Source organism: Stegodyphus dumicola, chromosome X2 (genome assembly GCF_044657685.1).
Source record: "Stegodyphus dumicola isolate Sdum_Otavi_A_Nest chromosome X2, ASM4465768v1".
Classification (NCBI taxonomy): Eukaryota; Metazoa; Arthropoda; class Arachnida; order Araneae; family Eresidae; genus Stegodyphus; species Stegodyphus dumicola.
The window spans coordinates 65,605,190-65,627,365 of NC_140781.1; the positions used below are offsets into that span (position 1 = coordinate 65,605,190).

The 22,176-nt window shown below is 33.6% G+C and overlaps 1 protein-coding gene across 3 annotated transcripts in view; it reads left to right on the forward strand.

The window, feature by feature from the left end:
• The window catches only part of LOC118187912 (dyslexia-associated protein KIAA0319-like protein), a 268,310-nt gene that overhangs the window by 120,355 nt on the left and 125,779 nt on the right, over positions 1-22,176 (forward strand). For all 3 annotated transcript variants that reach the window (XM_085809395.1, XM_085809397.1, XM_085809396.1), the window contains one exon: positions 6,373-6,465. In XM_085809395.1, the coding sequence (XP_085665521.1) occupies positions 6,373-6,465 (93 nt within the window). The remainder of the gene's footprint in view (positions 1-6,372; positions 6,466-22,176) is intronic.

Consider the following 22,176-nt stretch of genomic DNA (forward strand, 5'->3'; position numbering starts at 1 on the left):
CTTCTCTTGAATCTGATAGCAGAACAGCATTCTGGAATTTATAATGTAATGTCAATAATTGTTTCAGGACAATTCTAAGAGCCTCTGCATAACCATCAAATGCATTTTGGCTTTTCCCAGCTGAGGCATAGAAAGAAGAAGGGCTAGAATGTAGGTAGGTTATGAAGGACTGGAGCACTTGATGTCTAACAGTAGTAAAGAGGCATATGTTCCACGCCCTCCTCTAACTACGGCAAAAGCTCCGTGGAGCCCCACGAGGCTGCACCAGGAGATTATTGAGGTTGTCGAAGGGAAATACACGGCCTTACCAGAGCATTAGTAGGATTGTATTACAGATTGAAGAAGCAAGCTGTGTTGTTACAGATGGTAGGTAGTTAAACTAAAAATACAAATAAGGCATACACATAAATACACATAAGCAAATAATACACAAAACACAAAGTGCAAAAGACTACGCATTATCAAAGATAATACCTAATTATTTGAATTTATTAGTATTTAAAATCCAAGCATTTTCAGACTTCAGGTCAAAGTGCTTAATGGGTCAGTGAGGAAGACTGGCCTGCAGTTTTATCCGAATTTACTTATCATATTATTTTCAGAATGCCTGATTGAAAGCTCTGTCGTAACTTGATTCAGTCACTCCTCATGAGCTTGACATTACGTTTTGGTGCCTGAGTCCAGGTGACTATGTCATCAGCAAATAGAAAGCTGTGGAAACTTGGAATGCTCTTTATGGTGGTATCTGTATTATTAATGTAGATGTTAAATAGGGTGCTGCTGCTTACTGATCCCTATGGAAGCTGGTTTGTAAGTTATAACATTTCAAATAGCAATTTCTATACTTACTTTGCAGATTCGTTGGTCTGCAAAGGACCTTTTCCATTTTATGATCTTTCTGTTAATTCTCATATCAAGAAGTTTTTTTTATAAACCTTTTCTTGCCATACCATATCATGTGCCCCTTTAAAATCAATATACACTGCTGTTAGGATATTCCTCTCATCTAGGGCATCTTTAATAATTTGGCTGAACATGGTAACTCGATCTTTTGTTGAGTGATTCTTGAAATATCCAGCATGTTCTGGCACCATTAGCCCATTTTCTTCAAGGTTCTAATTCAGTCTATTGACTTTGGATGTTTCCATCTATTTCCATCATGTACTTGAGCGAGTCCATATCTGGATTATTCCCTGCTAATGTGTAGAAACCTATTTCAGAAACAATTCTAATCTGTATTGACTTCAACCTCAATACATAACTTGTGTTAAAACTCAGATGTTATTTGCATTAAACTATTCCATGTCAAAATCTGCAAAGCTTTTGTTATAGACTTTCAACACTGAAAAATTCATGGCATCCAAGGTCAGCTCTTAAAATATTTTTAGAAAATTAAATATATTTTAAAATCCTAAAATAGCTTATTTCTGAAGATGGAAATGGTGTGCAAGCTGTTTTTAAATTTTTTGGTTACACTTTTTTCCATTTTCCCTACCTCATTGTGATACATTGGAGTTTCCATTGTTTCATATTTATATTTCAGGTATATCAACTTTGTTCTGTTGCATGCAATAAAATTAATCTCTGATGCTTTGTAGCATTTGATAAAATTTATATATAATACTTAATAACATTTACACATAGTATATATTATACTTAATATTTTATTTAATATATAAATGAGATTTTCATATTCATTTTTCAGTTTGCTATGAACTGTATTTTTTGAGGGGGTGAGGCCAAGAATATCTTGTTTGATATCTATCTAAGCTGCTGGTTGAAAAGAATTTAATTATACGGTTAAGTTTTCTTTTCCAGCTAATTCATCTTACATAACTGCTGTATAATGTGAAAAATTGCTTGGGATATTGTTTCACTTAATCTAGTGATTATTGCAGCAATGATACTGAACTCATATAAAATGTAATGCACGTTAATGTCATATATATGAATCATTTCCCTCTTAATGTCCAGTTCTTTTCTTTTTAATTACCAAATCTACAAGTGCTGCTTTTTCTGTCTCCATTTTCTGTTACAGATTTTTTATCTATTTTTATTTAGCTATTTAAGTGAGGATCCTTTATTTTCCTCATATATATATAACATATCACAAATATATCATTAGCGTAACAAAATGAGATTTACGCTTGACCTTTGCTTTTGTGAGCAGTGTTATGGACATACATATATCAGCAAGAACAAATAATAGTACATGTATTTAGTATAGTTATTAGTATTTGCATGCAGTATCCAAGTTCATTATGATGTACTCGTGCTCATTCTTTAAAATGTGACTAAGATTAACTTTTCGTCAAGAGATTTTCTTGCACCTGTACTTCACTGTTCCTGCTTGTTTGTGGTCAACATTTGGTGTCAGCTTATTACCATGTATTTAGTTTCATATTTTACCTTTTAATTTTGAATAAAATTAATCTTATGTTTTACCAAAGTTTTCAGTTTTCCTTTAATGAACCTTCTGACAAGCTTGGAATCTTTTGGCATAAACCATCATCACAAGATCATGTACAAGCAAATTAAGGGAAGTAATGTCATGAAAATATATGTAATACCATACAGTGTGTAAACCAAATTAGTTTTGGCAACCAAATTTGATGATTTATTATGTGTAGAGCTCCTGTATAACCTCCATTTTAAGTCCGTTGTTGGTATTAAGGTATGTTACATGTTTCTTGAGGAAGTTTCTGTTTTAGCAGTGGTTTAAGTACTTTTTGTTTATGAGCAGAAGACCTGCTAATGGAGTGGAAGTGGGTCATTTTAACTTTATATGCAGTTGTCTTTCCTTACAAAGCCTATTCAAGCACATGCATACTTTTTTTTCTCCATTGTGAATTTCAAAATTCTCTCCTGTGACATGTTTATTAATAATTTATTTCAAGCCTTTCATAAGTAATCTTTGTAAAAAATTAGCTTTTTCAGCAAGTGAGATGAGTAAATCTGCACACAGTTTTATTATTTAATGCAATCTTGTATAAATGTTCATATTGGGTGTATAGTGATTAACAGAGGCTAACTGCTATTTTGAAACCAAGAATTTGGATTTGTACACTGTATATGTGTTATTGCTTTCTAATGAGATTAAAAGTGGATGTCCTGTCTTTGTATATCCTGGGCACCATTTTCAGTTATCCAATCACTAAATGACCTATGAGTTTGGCAATTTGAAATGTTCCATCAGAAATTCCAAAACTCTTAATTAAGAATAAATCTCATTTACCTTACAGGTTTTTCTGGTGCTGTTCTGAAGTTAATCATAAGTCATGTTAATCATTTTAATCAAGTTAATCATGAGATTATAATCCATATTTAGAACAGCAACATTTATTACATTTTATTTTACATGAAGAAACTTGAAGTTTTCAGTGATTAGTTACAACACTGTCAAAATAATCACAGCTATTGATTATAGTAAAAGACAGGAAATTAGTTGCTCAACAATATAAACTTTTATATTAAAGGTACCTACTTCAGCCTTTAAAAAGAATTAGAAAATCAAATTGCAATAATCTTTTAGATGCCAAAAATCCAAAGTCAAAAGCAATAATAAATCATGAGGTAGAATGGCCCACAAGCTGGTGGCAAGAACGGCTCATCCTGTAACTTTTGATTTTGGGCATCTGGACTGAAAATCAAATGTAAAGGAAGAAACTGATAAACATCTTACAATAAAGAAAAAATCGGAGTCTTAATGAGTTTGCTGTGTCTAGTAACTCATAGTTTTTGATTAGATCTCATAACATAATTGCTTTTGACAGCATGGGAATCAGTACTTGTGAACCGGTTCAAATCATCAGGGTGTCTCATCAAAGTTGTTCGAGCAGGTATCCTAGTTCTAAGTAAAGTGCATTTTGTTTGGATATTACCACTCTCCTTAGTAAAAATTCCTAAAAGATGTAGTCTTTGTACTGAATGTACTCAAAATCCATTCTCCATCTTGATTTTAGCCACCTTGACTAATACATTTTCATCAAAATGTACGTCCACTGTCCTAGCCAAAGGCCAATTGATTCCTTTTTGGTTATTATGACCTACCAGAACAATTTCTTCTACAGCAATTTTTTGTTGTTGTTGTTCTTGGCTGTTCCTCTAAAACTTTTTAACTGCCTTGATTATTCAACTCTGAATGTCCAACATAAATCTTTCATCTTTTCTCCCCAGATATGCCATGTGTAGGAATTTCACCAAGATTCCTATTAATTCAGCTCCTGAATTAAATTCATTATTTCTGATTTTAGAATTTTCTTGCAAATCGATGCCACTTCCATTAACAAGATTTGCAATTTAATTTTTGCGATTTCAGATTTTAAGTTTGACATAACCTTTCTTAAAGTTTTCTAGCTTTATTCAAGCCATTGTTCAACTCTTTTTAACTAAATCTTTATCTCATCTGTAACTGCATTTAAAGTATCATCCTTTTTCTCTTCTTCAAGGAATTCAATTCTTGTTTCTTGAACTGCCTCTTCTGGCTTAGAAATTTTTTGTCTTCTCATTTTCCTTGAACCCAAAGCATTTTCTCCATCATCCATCACATTTCCTAGAAGATCATCTGCTTTAAATATTGATGATTTCCACAGTTTTTCTTCTTTGGTTTTTGAACAGCACCAGTTCTTCAGCTGTGAAATAGTTATTAGCTTTTTTTCATTTCTGGCTTCTAAAGTTACGTCATGTTGTTACTTAGAAATATTTTATCTTTGTTACTAATGCATAAGCCCTCTGACTGCTCAATTTGTGGACCGAAATCGTTTCCAAAATTGCTTTTTTTTTTCCCCTCCATATTTTAAATCTATGTATATATTGGAGAATAGAAAAATGCCCTTTTCCCCCTAGAAAATATTTTTTGTATAGATTTTTATAATGAGAAACTAAGTTGTCAGAAAAACCAATTTCAAATTTTTTCACCAAAAAAATCTTTTTTTTAAAATAAATTTCAGTCGAATTACAGTTAATTTCTATTTATTGCATAATATAAAAAAGTAAATTGTATGAAATTTAAGAAAATATAAAGCTCTGAGGGGGAAAAAAACCTTAGAAGTGCAGTTTAGTATGATAGAGTTCAAAACGGGTTCACAAGGCAAAGTTCAACTTCACAGTCTTTGCAACAGATTCAATAAATCTAATTAATAATTCAATAATGTAATTAAATAACTAAGATAATCGCTGAATGTTTTCTAGCAGCCATTTCTGTAAGAAAAAAGGCGGCCCTATTAATGATATCTGTTGGCCAAAACGTAAACTAACCGCCTAATACTGTATATAATTTATTTCAATGGTTAAACAGGGAAAAAAGGGGATGCGTTCATCAATAAAGGAAGAAAACGTATGCCCGCGGAAATCGCGGGATTAGCAAATTTTGCTACATTTGAATTGATCGTGGAAATTGAGGGATGATCAGCCAGAGGGTTAACAAATTCAGAAGATTTATAAATGGAATCAAAGACAGCATCTGACTGGTTAAGCATTGACGAAAATTTTGCTAAAATTCACGTCTGTTGGTTATTGTGTCGAACATCTGAAAATTTTGCATTTGCTGAAATTAAAATTCCAGCTTTGCAAGTACGTACTGCTTAACTGTAATTAAACTCACTTCAACCTATTTCTTTACCAGTAACCTTTTATTTGCCTTCCAAAGCATGCCATTCAAGAAGTTTATCATTTTTTCACTTAAATCTATTTGTTTACTCATAATCTATTATTTGCCTTCCAAGCTATGACATGCATGCCATTTATCAAGTATACAATTTTCCCTCTTGACACCAAGCAAATACACTTTTGCTGAGTCGCGTGTTCCACCAAAACTGTTTCTTATTTTTTCCTCTCTCTGTAAATCTCTGCCTCTGCATAACTTCAAATTTCCCTTTTCTCAGATTATTTAAATTCCCAAATATTATAGAGCAGTATTAAAAGTTAACTGTTCATACCAGAAAATCAGCTGCTTAGGATTGTTAGCTACATGCAACATAGTGAAGATGTTTCTAGCATTTAGAGTTAAAATTTTGGATTGTACGAAAAGCTGAAGATAGTTAATTTCATCAATAGATTTTCCTTGACGTAAAGAATAATGCTGAATAATAAAGAATAATAAAAGTATTGAATTTTGGAATTTGGACGGAAATTGGTAGATCACTCATGGTCAGTTTTCAAGATGGAAATTTTGCTGTGAATTTCTGATCTGTATGCCATTAGAAAATGAATGCCTTGAAATTGATTTGTGTAATTAATTACTTATCTAAAAAGTAAGACCAGTTAATCTTGGATTTTGTAATTCTTTTGTCATCGTGATGTTCATTTAAGAGTTCTTAATTATAAATCAGTTTTATATAATTTCTGTAAATATATTTTCCCCCCCTTGTGTAGTTGAACGAGCAAACAAACCTCCAGTTGCTATTATCCAGCCATCAAATGTTACAGTGAAACTGCCAAACAAAGATACTGTTCTCGACGGATCATGTAAGTGAAACAGTTTATTACACTCTTAGATGCAAATTATCTTTTGATATAAGCATCTCTCTCTCTCTCTCTCTCTATATATATATATATATATATGCAGGGTGTTTCCAAATTCAGCCGACGAATTTAAAGGGATGATAGTAGGCATCAGAAGGTAAAAAAATTATCATAGAACATTGGGGTCCCAAACCACACTTATTGGGCGAGAATTTCAAAATTAGACGTCGAGAAGACAGTGAGCTTGACAAAGAGAATAGCGGAAGAAACGTGAGGATTAGAACTGCATTGATGTTTTGATACTGATCTTTAGGCTGGTGTCAGCATGAATTTTATCATGCTGTTACTAGCACCTCAGGGGACTCCAGGCTAAAGGATATCTCACATGGAAAACCTCAAGAAATACCACAAATTGGTGAATTGCAGATGCAAAAATAAATAAATAAATAAAAATTTTTAAAAAATAAGGTCCAAGCCTGTGAATAATAGTGTAACAGCGAACTGCACGCTTAAATATGAGTTGGTGAAGTGAAAGTGATATATATATGTAATCAGTGTGACAGAATGTGTTTATGGTCTATCAGATTGAAACTACCAATGGAAAACTCCAGCCAGTGAATCAGGAAACAGAGAGGACAGTGTTGATTAGCTGGCATCAGTCACGTGGGTGGACACCCACCCATGTTTTGAGTGTTGTGAGTGCTGCTTGAAAAAGGAAGTCTCGTACTGGAGGAGTACCGTGGTTGAGAAGAAATGTTTTATATCAGATGCTTGTGGATACACTGAAGGATTTAACGGCATAGCCGATACACAGGGTATGTTTGAACGTGTCTGGCAGTCTTTTGTATGTAAGTGTCAGCTGTGCAATGACCTTAATGGCCGCAACGTTGAACATTTCCTATAAAACTGTCTCATCTCCTTTCTGATGTTGAACTATGATACATTGTAATCCTACTTTATGTTAAATATTTTTTTTTTTTTTTTTACTTATTGTTGGCTCCTTTTGTTCCACTTGATGTCACACCCTTCATGACTAATTTTGCAATTCTCCCACTAAACGTGGTTTATGACCCTGTGTTCCATGGTTGTTTTCATCCTCTTGATGCCTACTATCACCCTTCTGAATTTGTCAGTCGAATTCAGAAACACCCTGTATATCTAGTACGAAATACTATATTCTCTCTCTGTATATATATTTAACTGTATTAGTGAAAGTTTCCCGCCACCGCAAATATCTTCTGAGCAAAAAGTTTTCATTGGCATGTTTAATCATACTTTGTCAAAAAAAATTTCACATTTGAAAGAAAGAGACTTGTTTTAAAACACTGTGTTGTAGAATTTGTAAAAAAGTATTATCATTAAGTACAAGGTGTCTGAAATGGCACTATTTCACTACCAGATTAGAACCATCATTTACTTCCAGTTCTGTTGCAAAAAGTCAACTATCATGTGTACCAAATCAGTGTACAGTAGTCACCAAATCATGCGTACTGCTTTAGGTACTAATGTTGTATCATATGACTCTGTGAAAGTATGGTAGTGAAATTCAAAAACAAGGACTAAGTCATTCAAGAAGCAGAGCGCTCTGGCCGACCCACTGTGTTCATGAAGCCTGCTCATGAGAACTTGTGGAAGATCAGTATGCAACCATTCAAGAGCTTGCTAAGGAGTTATACATTAGTGTCATGTCCATTAGTCGCACTATGCATCGCATAAACTTGACATACAAATTCAGTCACTGAGTGCTACATCAGCTGGCTCAAGCAGATAAGGACAGGCATTTTTGGGCCTGCAATAATCTGCTGGAATATCAACTCAATTACAAAATTCTGGATTTGATCATGTTTGAAAAGTGGATTTACTTCAACAACGCAGACCGAAAAGGGGGTTGGTCTGTGCCCAGGGAGCCTGTCGGCAGCATCACAAAGCCAGGGGTGTTTGTGCTCCGAGGAAACCCCAGGATTCCGGGGATTTTGAACTTCGATACCCGGAAATTCTGGAGATTGTCGTTCAAAAGGAAGTAGGAATAATAATGAATTATTATTTTGATCTGGGTAATTTTGTTTGCTTTGAAAGCAGAAAACGCAAGGTCAGTGTGTGTGGTGAAACTTTTCCTTTCTTTCTCCAAAGGCAGTGATAATGCGTGAAAAGGGGGAAAAAACTTCTTTTTTGTTCTTTTCTTATTGCGAGTTATGACTCATTCCCCTGGTTCTCGGACATTCTCTTCTGGATTCTATTTGGCAAGTAGGCGCGACAGAAAAAAAAAGGGAGAGACTTCGTTCGACCAGATGTGCGATCACGTGACTCTGGGTTCAAAGGTCTTATCTCTCCTGGCGTGGCGCCAATAAGTAGAGAAGGGGGATTTTTCGCCATATTAGCTATTTGTCATTGATCGCTTCTCAACTTTTTCTTCTCCGCTGTTTTTTAAATTTTAGTTTCATATATTGATGCACGTGTAAATTTTTCGTTTCGTTTATTGAAATCTTTTTTTATTTATGTATGCAAGAGAATTTCACTATGAAATTTCTCGATATAAATAGTGATATACAATTAGAAGAAGGTGTCCGGAATGCATTTAGGTGGAATTGGATTGAACAGAGAGATGGTAATGGGGATACCATGGCACATGGTGCAAGAAAATAAATGTTGCTGGACAAGCATATTGTGTTTTTTGTAACTCACTGCTGAAGTATGGTGGGGAAGGATTCAAGGCTTTCACAAATCCTTCTAAAACTGTGACGCACATAAAATATTCAAAGTGCATTAGACATTCAATGACTTTAAGTAATTATGCTAATTCAAAAAATACGGATGATTTACTGGAGACTGATGCTCGGCCATTGGATATAGTGACAAGAAAAGCACGGCTAGAGGTATTAATAACTTCGTTTATCGCCGAGAATTCTCTTTCTGTCAATGTAGCTCCCAATTTAATTGAACTCTGCAAACAGTTGAGCCACGATCAGATGGCACTAAACTCGTTGGAAATGTCCAGGAGTACTGCATGTTATAAGATGAAATATGGGCTCGCAAAAACTATTAAGGAAAATATCATTAAAACTTTAAAGGAGACTCCATTTTCTCTAAATTTGGATGAAAGTACTAGCAATGCTCAAGAAAGTATACTGGCAATATTGGTGCAGTTTTATGACAACAATCAAAATGAAGTTGTAGTTCATCATTTTGCATCTCTAAAGATGGAATCTTGCAATTCAGAAACTGTTTTTAAAGCAGTTGTTAATACTGTTGAAGATAATAATATTCCATGGGCAAACTTAATTAGTGTATTAATGGACTCATGTAACACCATGCCTGGAAAGAAAAAGGGTGTTGAAACCAGACTAAGATCAAACAAAGTACCCCACTTATTAGATATTGATGGTGACACGTCACACAGCTAATAAGTGTGCAAAAAAATTTGCTTCATGTTTTGATAGATACTTAGAAGATTTGTTTGTTGACATCTATTTTGATATGAAAAGCTGCAGTAAAAGAGAAAATTTCAAAATCTGTGAATCCCTTGCCATTAAAAAACTTAAGTCCTTGAAGAGACCAGACCATAGGTGGGTGTATATTTTATGTGTTTTAGAAAGAATCAAAGATCTGTGGGATGCTCTTATTGCATTTTATTTTCACTACTTGGATAAAACTGATAAAGGGGATTATTTTTCTTATGTTGAAACTGTATACAATAAAAGAAATATTTCTGCAGCTCAGAAAAAAAAATGTTGAAAGGGTGTATTCTTGCTTGCATTCCCAACAACTCACAAAGGATGCTTTAGCTCGGAAAAAAAGAATACTAAATGGGTTATTTGTTATGCAAAACAAAACTTTATTGCATATGGCATTATATTCAGCAGTATTACCAGAGTTCAACACATATATTAAATTATTTGAAACAAAAAAACCAATGCTTCATTTAATACATTCCAGTATTTATAAATTGATGACCTTCCTGCAATTATGAAGTTTACCACAAAAGAAAGACAAGCCCACAAACATCAGAAAATAAAAAAAAGCAGGAGAAATTAGATAATTTTTTATTTAAGGAATTAATTCAGGTAATTTAAAATATTTACATAAAATGTAGTAGTTTATATGTTTGAAAATTTATGGTTATTAATTTTGCAAAAAAAGTAATTCATTGAACTTTTATAATTAGACCATCCAATACTTCATAATTGTAATTTTTCATTTCTCTCCCACCCCCCTTCTCAAAACTCCAAAATGTCGGTAGTAAGTCCGTAAAAGTTTCAGGGGATTTTTTGGGGTCCCACAAACACCCCTGCAAAGTGCAATTAGACTAACAAAAAAGAGCATGCTTTGCATCTGGTGGGATTTATGTGGTATTGTCCGCAAAGAGTATCCAAAAAAAGGTAGAACCCTCGACAGTAAGGTGTACAGTGAGATGGTAGTCCGTGTTGATGCTGCTATTAAGGAAAAATGTTGAATTGAGTTCTGGTGCAAACATTCATCAAGATAATGGAAGACCATGTGTGTCTGCATTGACCAACTGAACTCTGTATGAAATCGAATGGGGTCTTTTGCCACACCCACCATATAGCCCTGCCTTTGCTCCTTTGGACTTTTATCTTTTTCCACATCTGCAACTAGATCTTGCTGGTGCTATTTTTCATTCTGCAAAGGGTGTCTGAGATTTGGACTCTGGCCACCAAGTTTCTAGGCCAAAGAGTTTGAAAAACTACCAGAACATTGGCAGAAAATCATGGATTTGAGTTGTGCTTACCCGCACTAAGGTACTGCTTTCAAGTTTCCTCCCCCTAACTTTATTATGAACATTTTTAGATGGAATACTTTTTCTACAGCCAGATATATATGTTCTTTATATGTACAAATTTAGGATGTGAGAGAAGACGTAAGTAATTTTAATCATAACTGTTGTTCTAAATGTGGCTGCTATGGAGAATGCATAATTACATAGTTGCAGATAGATGCATCCTTTATGTCTATTCAACACACGTTATTTTTGGACAAAGCTATTCTTTATAAGCAGATTCAGAATCTCTGCACCCATTCTTCATCACATTTTTTACCTTTTATACTTCTTAAGTTAACCCCTTAATTGCCGCGGGCGTATATATACGCATTGCTCAGCCGATGCGTAAACTGCCCCGGGCATATATATACGCCCTTCCAAAATATTATCATTTGCTTTGCACTGCTGCCCGTAAAATTATTCACAAAGCTTTGGAATGCAACACTACAATGACCTTGACAAAGTATGCGAAGGAGGATACTATTTCAGATAAGTGTGTTGAGAAATTGGAGAGAGGGGTGTGTCTAAAACGGTGAAAGTAATAACTGCGCGGTATTGGCTGGTGTTGTTTGAGTAAAACGTATTTTTTTTATTCCATGTCCTCCGTTTTCGTATACTTTTTGTAGTAGGTTCCAGGAATAAAGAAAGATATAATAGATGTTTCATACCCATTTATCTTTTTTGAATTATTTTTTGATGAACTGCTCATGCTTCATATTGTTACTAAAACTAACCGTTTTGATGAGTATATAAACCAACACCTTGCAAACGAAAAATCAAGAACAAAATCGTGGCATTCAACTAGTTCAGATGAAATATATGTTTTTTTTTTTAGGCATACTGATTTCACAAGGTATAACTCTGAAACCTGATATTACACTTTACTGGTCTAAAAATGAATTGCTCAAAACTCCATTTTAGTGATCTTTTTTATTATAAAAACATAATTTTTATTATACTTACACCTTTTTATCATACTTTTACTCAAAACATTAAATTTTGTGCATTATTTTTTTCTTTTATTCTTTATTTTGTGAAAGTAAACAGTTTTAGAAAGTAAAACTTACACTTATTTTCCCCCTAATACATGGCATAAATACACGTGCCTGTGTGAAAAACCGTGGCACTGGAAAATGAATCTTGTACATTTTCCGCGGCAGTTAAGGGGTTAACAGATGAAATAATAGAGACTCATTAGAGCTCAGACAACCAAAGCTGGAGTGTCTGTTGCATTCAAAAGAAGGCTTGGAAGATGGACAGATAGGTTATCGTTTCCAATGTTAATTTTGATTTTCAAATTATCATGACTGGCTACTTAACAGGGCTCTAAAATTATTATCGGCTGGTTGAGTTTCAGTCCATAGAACAGTTTATGTCACGATCATTATGCAAAAGTGATATGATTGCTATTATCATATATTTCTGCAGATAAGACAATAGTTGAATTATAAATATAGCCCACAAAATCTGGAGTCACAGATTTAAAAAAAATTAAATTGAAAGTTACATAAATTAAAACCATCACCTGTAAAGAAATCTTTACTTTGTATGTAATTTTACTTTCCTCATTTAGATAGAAATTTATTGATATATTTAGAATCAGAAATTTATCTTTGCATCTATGCATTTCTTATTTTACATTTGTGGTATATTATGCCCTTGTTATTGAATCATGCAACTTCAAAACATTAAGTTCCTCCTACATTATTTCTTAAAGAATAAATAGTCTTCATGAATTGAACTATTCATTCCAGAAAATTTACTTGCTATAATTTCCAACAGAGGCCACCACTGGTTCGAGCGGTTATTTTCATCCCTGAATTTCGGGAATGTATGAATTTCGGGGCTTTGTTTGCTTGCAACTGACTGCTGCTACTGTTTGGCTTTAACTAATTGCTCTGACTGCTTTGTTTGGCTAAGTGCCGAAAGAACTTTCAGAGGGAGATAAAAATAAGTTTTATTTCCCATTAAAAGCTACTTCTGCCAAGTGTATAATTACATAAGACATTAAGTATCCAATCAATGATGAAGTGATTTCACATGCTAATGTTGCAGATGTACCTTTTTTAGATGTAAGATATTTTTTTTAATACATTTCAAGTTGTACTTCATTTAGTTTTAAAAGACCGTGATAATGATGTTGGAACTGAAATTATAAATTCTGTTGGAATTCTAAATTGCTGTGAACTGTTTAGAATAATACTGGCCATCCTGACAATGTTCCATAGTAATGCAAAATATGACAGGATTTTGAGTGTTGCTACTAAAATAAGGACTAAATTTAGATTCAATATTAGTAATGACACATTAGAAAAACTTTTATTAGCAAAAGCAGGTGTACATGGCAATTCCTATGAACAAAATTACAAAGTTATGAGTTGCAATTCCCCTCCCCAGAGTGTCTCAGACATGCTCTATAGGGTTGAGGTCTAGAGACCTGGTTGACCAATCCATCTGGTGAATATCCTAACTCTCAAGAAACTCGTCGACCAGGAGAGCTGTATGTGGCCTCGCATCATTGCCCTGTAAGATGAACACGGGGTCCACTGCACCCTGGAAAAGGCAAACATAGGGCTCCAAGACCTCATCCCTATACCTCACGCCAGTCTCAGAGCCTCTGTCAAAGACACAGAGAGGTGTGCGGCCATCCAACATGATGCCTGCCCAGACCATTACACCACCATAATTGTTGATTTCCCGCACATTGGAGCGTAGGTAGTGGGTCCCTGGCTCTCTCCATATGAAAGTATTGCTAGAATTGGTGTTTAGGCTAACACTGGACTCTTTGGTGAACAGAACGGTCGCTCATTGCTTTGTACTCTAAACACTATGCTGCCTGCACCATGCTAATTGGTCTCTCCTGTCCGTAGATTTGAGTGGGATGCAAACAGCCAGTCTTCTGGCAAACTATGTTCTCTCATTCAGTCACCCTTGTTACACGGGTTCCTGTGGTTGCATATAGGTCCCGAGAGAGTTGAGAAGCTGTAGTCCCTCTGTTACGCCTTGCTAAAATGGGCAAATAGTGATCTTCTCTGGGAAAACCTTGCCCAGGCTTTCTCTTGATAGATCCAGTATCCTGGAACTGTTTCCATAGGTTACACATGATGCATGGAGTTAAACTAAACTCGCTGCATATCTGGACTTGCAATTGGCCTGCCTCTAGCCTCCCCACAATTCACCACCTCATTCTATCATCTAAGTGTTAGTGGTTACTCATTTCCAAATGTTTAATTCCCAAATTTTATCAGCCATCATTGCCTTTTTGACAAATCTTTGCCACTGGCAGGTATAATGTTGTGCATATTAACAGGTAGACTTGATCTACAGTGTCTTTAGAAAAGTATCTGCTACTTTGTTGCCTGCTAAATTATGCATCTCGAACAGCAACAGATTTTTTTATTTACCCAAATTCTAGTTTATTCAGTAATAATTTTTTGACTCTCTGAGCCTGCATGTAATGAAATTACTCTGTCCTTAATTGCTCGATATTTGCTGTCGTGTTCTAGACTAAGTAAAATATGAGATACTTGTCACAAAATATTAGGTTCAATGGAACTTTTCATGTAATCATACTTTGTTTCATTAGCAGTTATTTTCACATTTTTAAATTGTGCTTCTAGCTGACAAAACCAAGATCTAGTTTTCGAAAAAGAAGGAACTTTGGTCCTTACTCTGGCAACAGCCGAGGTTCTTGCATTAGCTTCAGTTTCTTTGCTTTCATTTTCATCAGCCATATTTAAATTGGATCCCACCTGATTTAACCAATAAAATATCTGGTATGCAGGTATATGCTAGTAAAACGTTTCTGACAAAATTAATATTTTATTACAGTATTTAGATTTATTTATAATACTCATGTTTATTCACATTGAATGTCACAAACTGAAATATTGACCCTTGTTTTCTTGCTTCCCACAATTATTTAATGTTGCACTCCTTTTTGATTGAATGGCCCACCAGCGTCCAAGTGGTAATGTCTCTGAACACTGTTAGTTCAGTCCGAGGTTCGAATCCCGCAAACGGGCTCGCTCCATGCGTGTTTTCGTGGTTTTCCCCATGTGTAATGTGTATACGGGCCAGTTTCCCTTCGAAACTAGTTTCGATGGTTTTACCGAACCACCATCCTTAGCTGCAAAACTGCAAATGAACAAGTTAGGAAATAAGCAATGAACAACCGCAAATGAACAAGATAGAATCTTGTCTAGGCTTTCTTATCTTATCTAATCGTTATTTCCTATCTTGTTCATTTGCGGTTTTGCAGCTGAGGATGGTGGTTCGGTAGTCCTGTGAAAATTTTGAAAATATAACGCTGATTTTTATTGTTTGACTTCTGAATTAGTAAAACTAAACCCTTAGCATGTAAATAAAAGACAGCAAATCTCTCTGAAAGAAATTGCAGAATTACCAAATTAGAATGTTTAGCAATTATAGATGCCTTTTATAAAAATTTTAATATTTTCATGGAAGTTGTTCTATGGTATATATTGACGATCTTTATAATTGTCTACGCATGGTTTTGATAAAGGAACAGAAATGTTCTAATGTTGTAGCTGAAAGTTAATGGGGAATTCTCCTTGCAAACATTTGTGTGTACAAACTAATTTACTTTTCATTAAATAAGCAATGAACAACAAAGTAAATTAGTTTGTGTGTACAAACTAATTTACTTTTCATTAAATAAGCAATAAGCAATGTACAACCGCAAATGAACAAGATAGGCATAATGACAAGATAGAATCTTGTCTAGGCTTTCTTATCTTATCTAATCATTATTTCCTATCTTGTTCATTTGCAGTTTTGCAGCTGAGGATGGTGGTTTGGTAAAACCATCGAAACTAGTCCTGTGAAAATTTTGAAAATATAACGCTGATTTTTGTTGTTTGACCTTCTGAATTAGTATTTGTTCGGCGTGTTATTGTGTCTTAAGGTTTAGCTTTAGTTTATAAATGTAAAAAAATACAGATTTTTGTATTTATCAACTTTTTCTTACTTAATTTATAAAACACACTAAAAGTAAATCTAAATTTAAATAGGATGATTGCCGAACAATGGTGAAAGGGTGCGTGGGGCAAAATAAATAAATAAATAAAAATAAAATTGATAACCTTTGTGCTAGATCTAATTTAGAAAATCTTTTGCAATTGGTCTAGTACTGCATCTGTTCTAGGTATGGATTCTGAATCTATTTTAGTAGTTTGGTTAAGCTTCCTATAATTAATGCATGATCTAGTTTTTGCATTTTCATCCCTCTTATAAACTAAAGTGACAGGTCCAGCATAAGGTCTAGATGATGGTTATTTGACACCTGCACATACTAGTTCTGTTTGTTTTTACTTTTTTTGTATGAAATAAAGGAAGTACAACAATTACGAAAATTTTTTGGATACCTTATTTCAATCGAAATCTCTTTTGACCTTTCCCAAATTCATTTGGAGGCTTTTGTACAAACAGAAGAAAGGATCCGTTTTTCGAAAAAGGGTCTAAAATGGATTCAAGAGGGATTTTTTTGTGATGTCTGTACATACATATGTATCTTGCATAACTGAAGAATGATTGGCCATACTGCATTGAAATTTTTAAGAGATTGCTATGATATCTAGTTGTGCACCTCTCCTTTTTTCATTGCAGTCAGCAATACTAAACGTATTATATATATATATGTGTGTGTGTGTGTGTGTGTGTGTGTGTGTACACCAACCCCATTACTTGGCCTTAGTTATGTATTTCCAATTACAGAAGTGTTTTAAATGCTGAAAATATTCATGTTTTAGCAATGTCAAATTAAAAAGAAAAATATTTTGGACAAATAAATAAATCTAACTTTTAGTGTGGTCTCCTGGTTCTTACAATTATTTTTAGGAAAGATTTTTTACTCATTATGAAAAAATAAAATTACAAGAAGTTTGATTCCTATTCAGCAAAAATTGATCGGGATATTTAATTTCAAAATTTGCAATTTTTGATGTCATTTTCAACTCGCCTTGAGAGATCACTTAATTAATTTAGAATAATTTGAGAAAATAAGTTTAAATGAAGGGCAGCAAAAAATGTGTGTATTTTAATAGGCTATACAAGGGAGTTGTGGCATCCCCCATCAAATTTTTTAATTTCATTATTTTCCTTATGGAGTGGTGGTACATGATATCGTAAGTTGTGAAGTTAATATTACCTTTCGAGGTTCACTATTAATGCAACCCATATCATATTTAATTTTTGCACGCATGACTATAACTGTCCAATAAATTTTGTTTTGTTCATTTACACAAGAATTTTCAATCTTTTTTTTTTTTTTTTTTTTTCCAACATCATAAAATTGGTCCATTTCATTTTCAGTATTTTCACTTAAACGTATGTAATTACTTATGATATTTTAAAAAGTAAACAAATTGAAGACAAAAATAAATAATTTAAATGCAAACTTACAATATAAAATAACTCATATTTACTTCCAGTATATCTTCCATTTGTGTATGATAATTTATTTAGTTACTGGAAACTTCTATATATATAAGACCATAATGTTCATGAAATTTAGAAGAATTACATTAATATGACTACCTGTATTTATAACAGCAGGAAAATTATTAGTTTCTACCCTAACATTTAGCTTAAAATATTGTCATTTTTTAGGTGAAGCTTGATTTTGGTGATTTTGTTTGTTGATTTTGTTGGGATCTTGATTCTGCTGGCAAATTTTAATTTAATGCTGGATATTGTGAATTTGGATAGCTGAATGGTGGTGGTTGAACATATCTTTTGTTGTTTTGATTTTAGAGGTTCTTGCGAGTGATGTGCAGTAGTGTAAAATGTGGTTCCATACCAAAGGAGTAAGTACACTTGCTGTAAGTTCAAAATGTAAGATTTAATGGTTGTTTTCCTTGAGTTTAACAAAATATAACATATCATGTCAGACTGTGACACATTAGTAAAACCGTATCGTGAATAATAGATGAATTTACTTGGCTAGTACATCATGAGTCTAAATGACAGTTCATTTAGTCAGGCAGGCGGTTGGTAGCATAGTAAATAGATTCCTGTTACAATCTAGTTTTCCTCAGCTATATTACTTGAAATCGCTACACCGTGCTGAAATACGTCACAGTTCTTGGCCATGTTCATAAGGCACATTAGAAGGACACACAGTCTTCACTAATACAGTCAAAAGTCGTTAATCCGGACTCGTCAGGACTTTGGCGATTCCGAATTATCGATTTTTCCGGATTATAGATCATCAGTTTAAATCTGGTAAGATGGCATGCAGAAATTATAAAATTAAAAATATGAAACCGTAATTTAAGAAATAAAGAACAATTATGATCTAAAGGGTATCAAAATTTACAAAAAAAAAAAAAGCTTAATATTTATTTGTTTACTTTATTAAACATTTCTTTCAATGTAAGTTGTTTAAGTTGCTTCGTTTTTTATGTGATAATACATTCTTTTTAATTCTATAAACAGACATAATTTCTTGTTCAGTTACAAAGTTCCGCTGTTCAAGTCCTATAATTGCTGTGTCGAGAATACCGACTAATTTGTCAATCGAAATTTTTTCGTTTTCAATAACCTCTGTGTCACTTTCTTCATTATCGGAAGCAAATTATAATGACGAGGAATTTGATTTAAATCATATCAAAGACGGAGTACATCGAGATGAAATACTACATTTAGTAAGGAATTATAAGCCAAATAAAATAAAAACATCTGCCCTGAAGATAAGGATAGTGCTGACAGATCAACTTCCAATTTATTTCGCGCCGCAGCATTCCCCCCCCCCCTCTCCGCCGCAGAGCAGTATAAAATTGATAAACAGATTTCAGAATGGTTAGATAAACAAAGGATATGCCTTTATCCATTTTTTGAAGCAATTCCACTTTTTGTTTGATGGACATCGAAATATACTTTCCCTTTGTAGATCCTTTGGGAGCTCCAGCATCGGAAATTGTATTTGACATAATCGAAAGTTCAAGCTTACTTTTATAAAAATGCTCTAACAGTCTGCAAAAAATAATAAGCCGGATCCAATTCGAAGATTAAGGAACTACGTAATCTGCAACATTAACTGAATTAGATAATTTTAGCTTATACCGTCCGTTATACATTAAATGCACACGCATATGCAAAACCGTAAAGGTCTTATGTGATGCATGCGCAGAAAGTTCGTAGCTTTGATGTCCGGATTATGGGTGCCCAAATTAACGACTTTTGACTGTATTGGGAGAAATATCTTACCTACATTGGAAGGACCACATTCTTCATATTCCTTAAATTCAACCGTGGAATTATATAATTCAACTTTTTCAGCTCGGTGCACTTACAAAGGAGAAACTCCAATTTCCTAACATCTTTAATAGTAGTAGATGAACATTTCTCCAGACCAAATTTTGAGGCAAATAAAATCTAGAATGATATTTAGATTATTAGATTGATAATAGATTATTAAATCTGTTATTGGTTGTGCTGATTTGTCTGACGCAGTCAGCTCAAGCCCACAAAATTACTCATGGCAAGGTGTGCTAGAATACGCCTGCTTTTGTAAACAGCCTTGATCATTCAGGTGACAGTGCAATTTAGTTCGGTTCCACGCCCAATTTTGATGGAGTGCACCGTGGGGGGACGGGTCCAATGATCTCCCACCCCTCTCCCCTTCCACCAAACCATACGACAGTACTTTCGGCTCGTCAGATATTTAGAGTGCTGCAATGCCGCACCGATATGATACATTTACAAACATCCATGCCTTCTCCAGGATTCGAACCCAGGCCCTTCAGCACAGCAGTCAGTGATGCTACCCACTATACTGGTTGGGCGGCTTATTATATCCTAGATAATTAAAGTGTATGTGGTATTTGATAATTAAAGTATTCTGCCAATGAAGAGTAAACCTGGGACATTACTTGTATATATCTTGTTGCTGATGTAAGCTTGAAGCTGTTTCAAATAATTTTACTGAGGAATAAAATTGGGCTATCCAATTTTAAGGCAAGCTTTCATTTTAAACAGCATAAAATATTGCTGTGGCAATCTTTATGTTAAACACTCAGTATGAACTTTGCCATTTAAATGTAGTGCTGAGCCTAATTTTTATTATTGATGAAAATACTTAATCAATATATTTGATGTTGTATGTAATTGAAAGAAAATTTTTAAATGAAATTTTCTGAACTAGAAAAGTATAGTAAAATTATTTTTTAGCAAATTAACAAATTAAATCATTTTGATGAATGTATTTATGTTTCCTTTTTTCTCTTTTTAATATTTCCATTATATATAAATAATGATTTAAGGTATGCAGGTATTACAAAAAGTACTTGACTTATAATTGAAATTAACACATCTTTTTTTAAATCTTGTAGCTGAGCTGCCATTGAAGTGCCCATGCACTTTAAAGACAAAACTGTCCTGTCAGCTCTTTTATAAATGTAATAATTTAGGATGCGAGAGAAAACACAAATAATTTTAATCATAGTCGAAGTTTGTAAATGGTGCTGGCATGTAAAATGCATAATTGTGTAGTTGCTGTCATTCATAGCATTTGTGGTGCTGGCATGTAAAATGCATAATTGTGTAGTTGCTGTCATTCATAGCATTTGTGACTATCAAATGCTCTTTCTTTGTGGCTCAAATCATTATTTAGAAGAACATTGTGATTCACACAACATTGTGAGTGCAATGTGCACCCAGTCATCATCACATTTTTGTACCATATCTACATCTCAAGATAAATACAATGGATGAAATAGAGAGGAAAATTATGATGCATTAGCTCAAAGCAAAGCAGGGAAATCTGATGTATTGAAAGAAAGTGTGAGAGATAGTCAAAGCTTTATAATTCCCAGCATGAATTTCGATTATTGGCTCATTGTGACTGATTAGTAAAGCTCTAACATTATTATTGGCTAGTTGAGTTTCAGTTCAGAACTATTTAAATTACCTGTGTTATGTAAAAATCATCTGTTGGTGACTTAGTTTTGAAATGATGCAGTCCATAGAAGTTTATTATCAGCAATCACTATTTTTAAAACAAAAAGGAGGAATACCCAAATTAAAATGAATTAGGGAGATATTGCCAATTAAAATTAAAAGTATGCTTTATATTGTTAATGTTACAAATAAATTTACTGAAACAATTTGCATTTAAATATAATGTTAAGTTACTGTGTTAGTTATTTCAAATTAATTACTTTGGTCCATCAGCAGATGATAAGACTGTCAAGTACTGCTGTTCAACTCAATTTATTTACATCAATTTGTATCTTTCAACCATTTTTCAATTTTTTTTTTAAATCTGCTTCAAATTCATTAAGCTGGGTTATTTCCTTTACATTAGTTTTAAACTTGTATATTTTTTAATATATGTTTCTAATTTAAAATTATTGTTCTTCTAGGTACTTGTAAATGGATATAACAGAACCTCTGTTCGTTTTGCTTGCAAATTTAATTTTTTTTTTTCTGAAACTACCCTGATTAGATAGTTATTATAAACTTGTTATCATCATAGAATCAGCTTTTATAAATCTCTTACTTGAAAATCGGAAAATTGTTTAAAGTACCTGCGTGTTATGTACCATATTATATTTTTATTTTGATGATTATATGCTTTATTTCTCTTAAAAATTGTTTCTGCTCTCGGACAGTGCCTTAAAACTTACTTCTTGACATTTATATGTTTTGAAATGTACTGTTACAAACTGCAGCTTTTGAATGTTTTGTTCTTATGTACACTTGTTATCTGTTTTTACAAAACTTATTGAACCAAAGATACTGACTATGCCATCAAAAAATTATGCAAATATTCAAAGTCGAATACATAACTGTACAAGTTCGTGTGCGCGGAGCTGTGATTTGAAAAGGATATGTGCATGGAGGAGTTTCCGAGGATTTGTATGCTGGTACTTCTTGATGACACTCGCCATGTTTCTCGCAAGATTTGGGTAAAT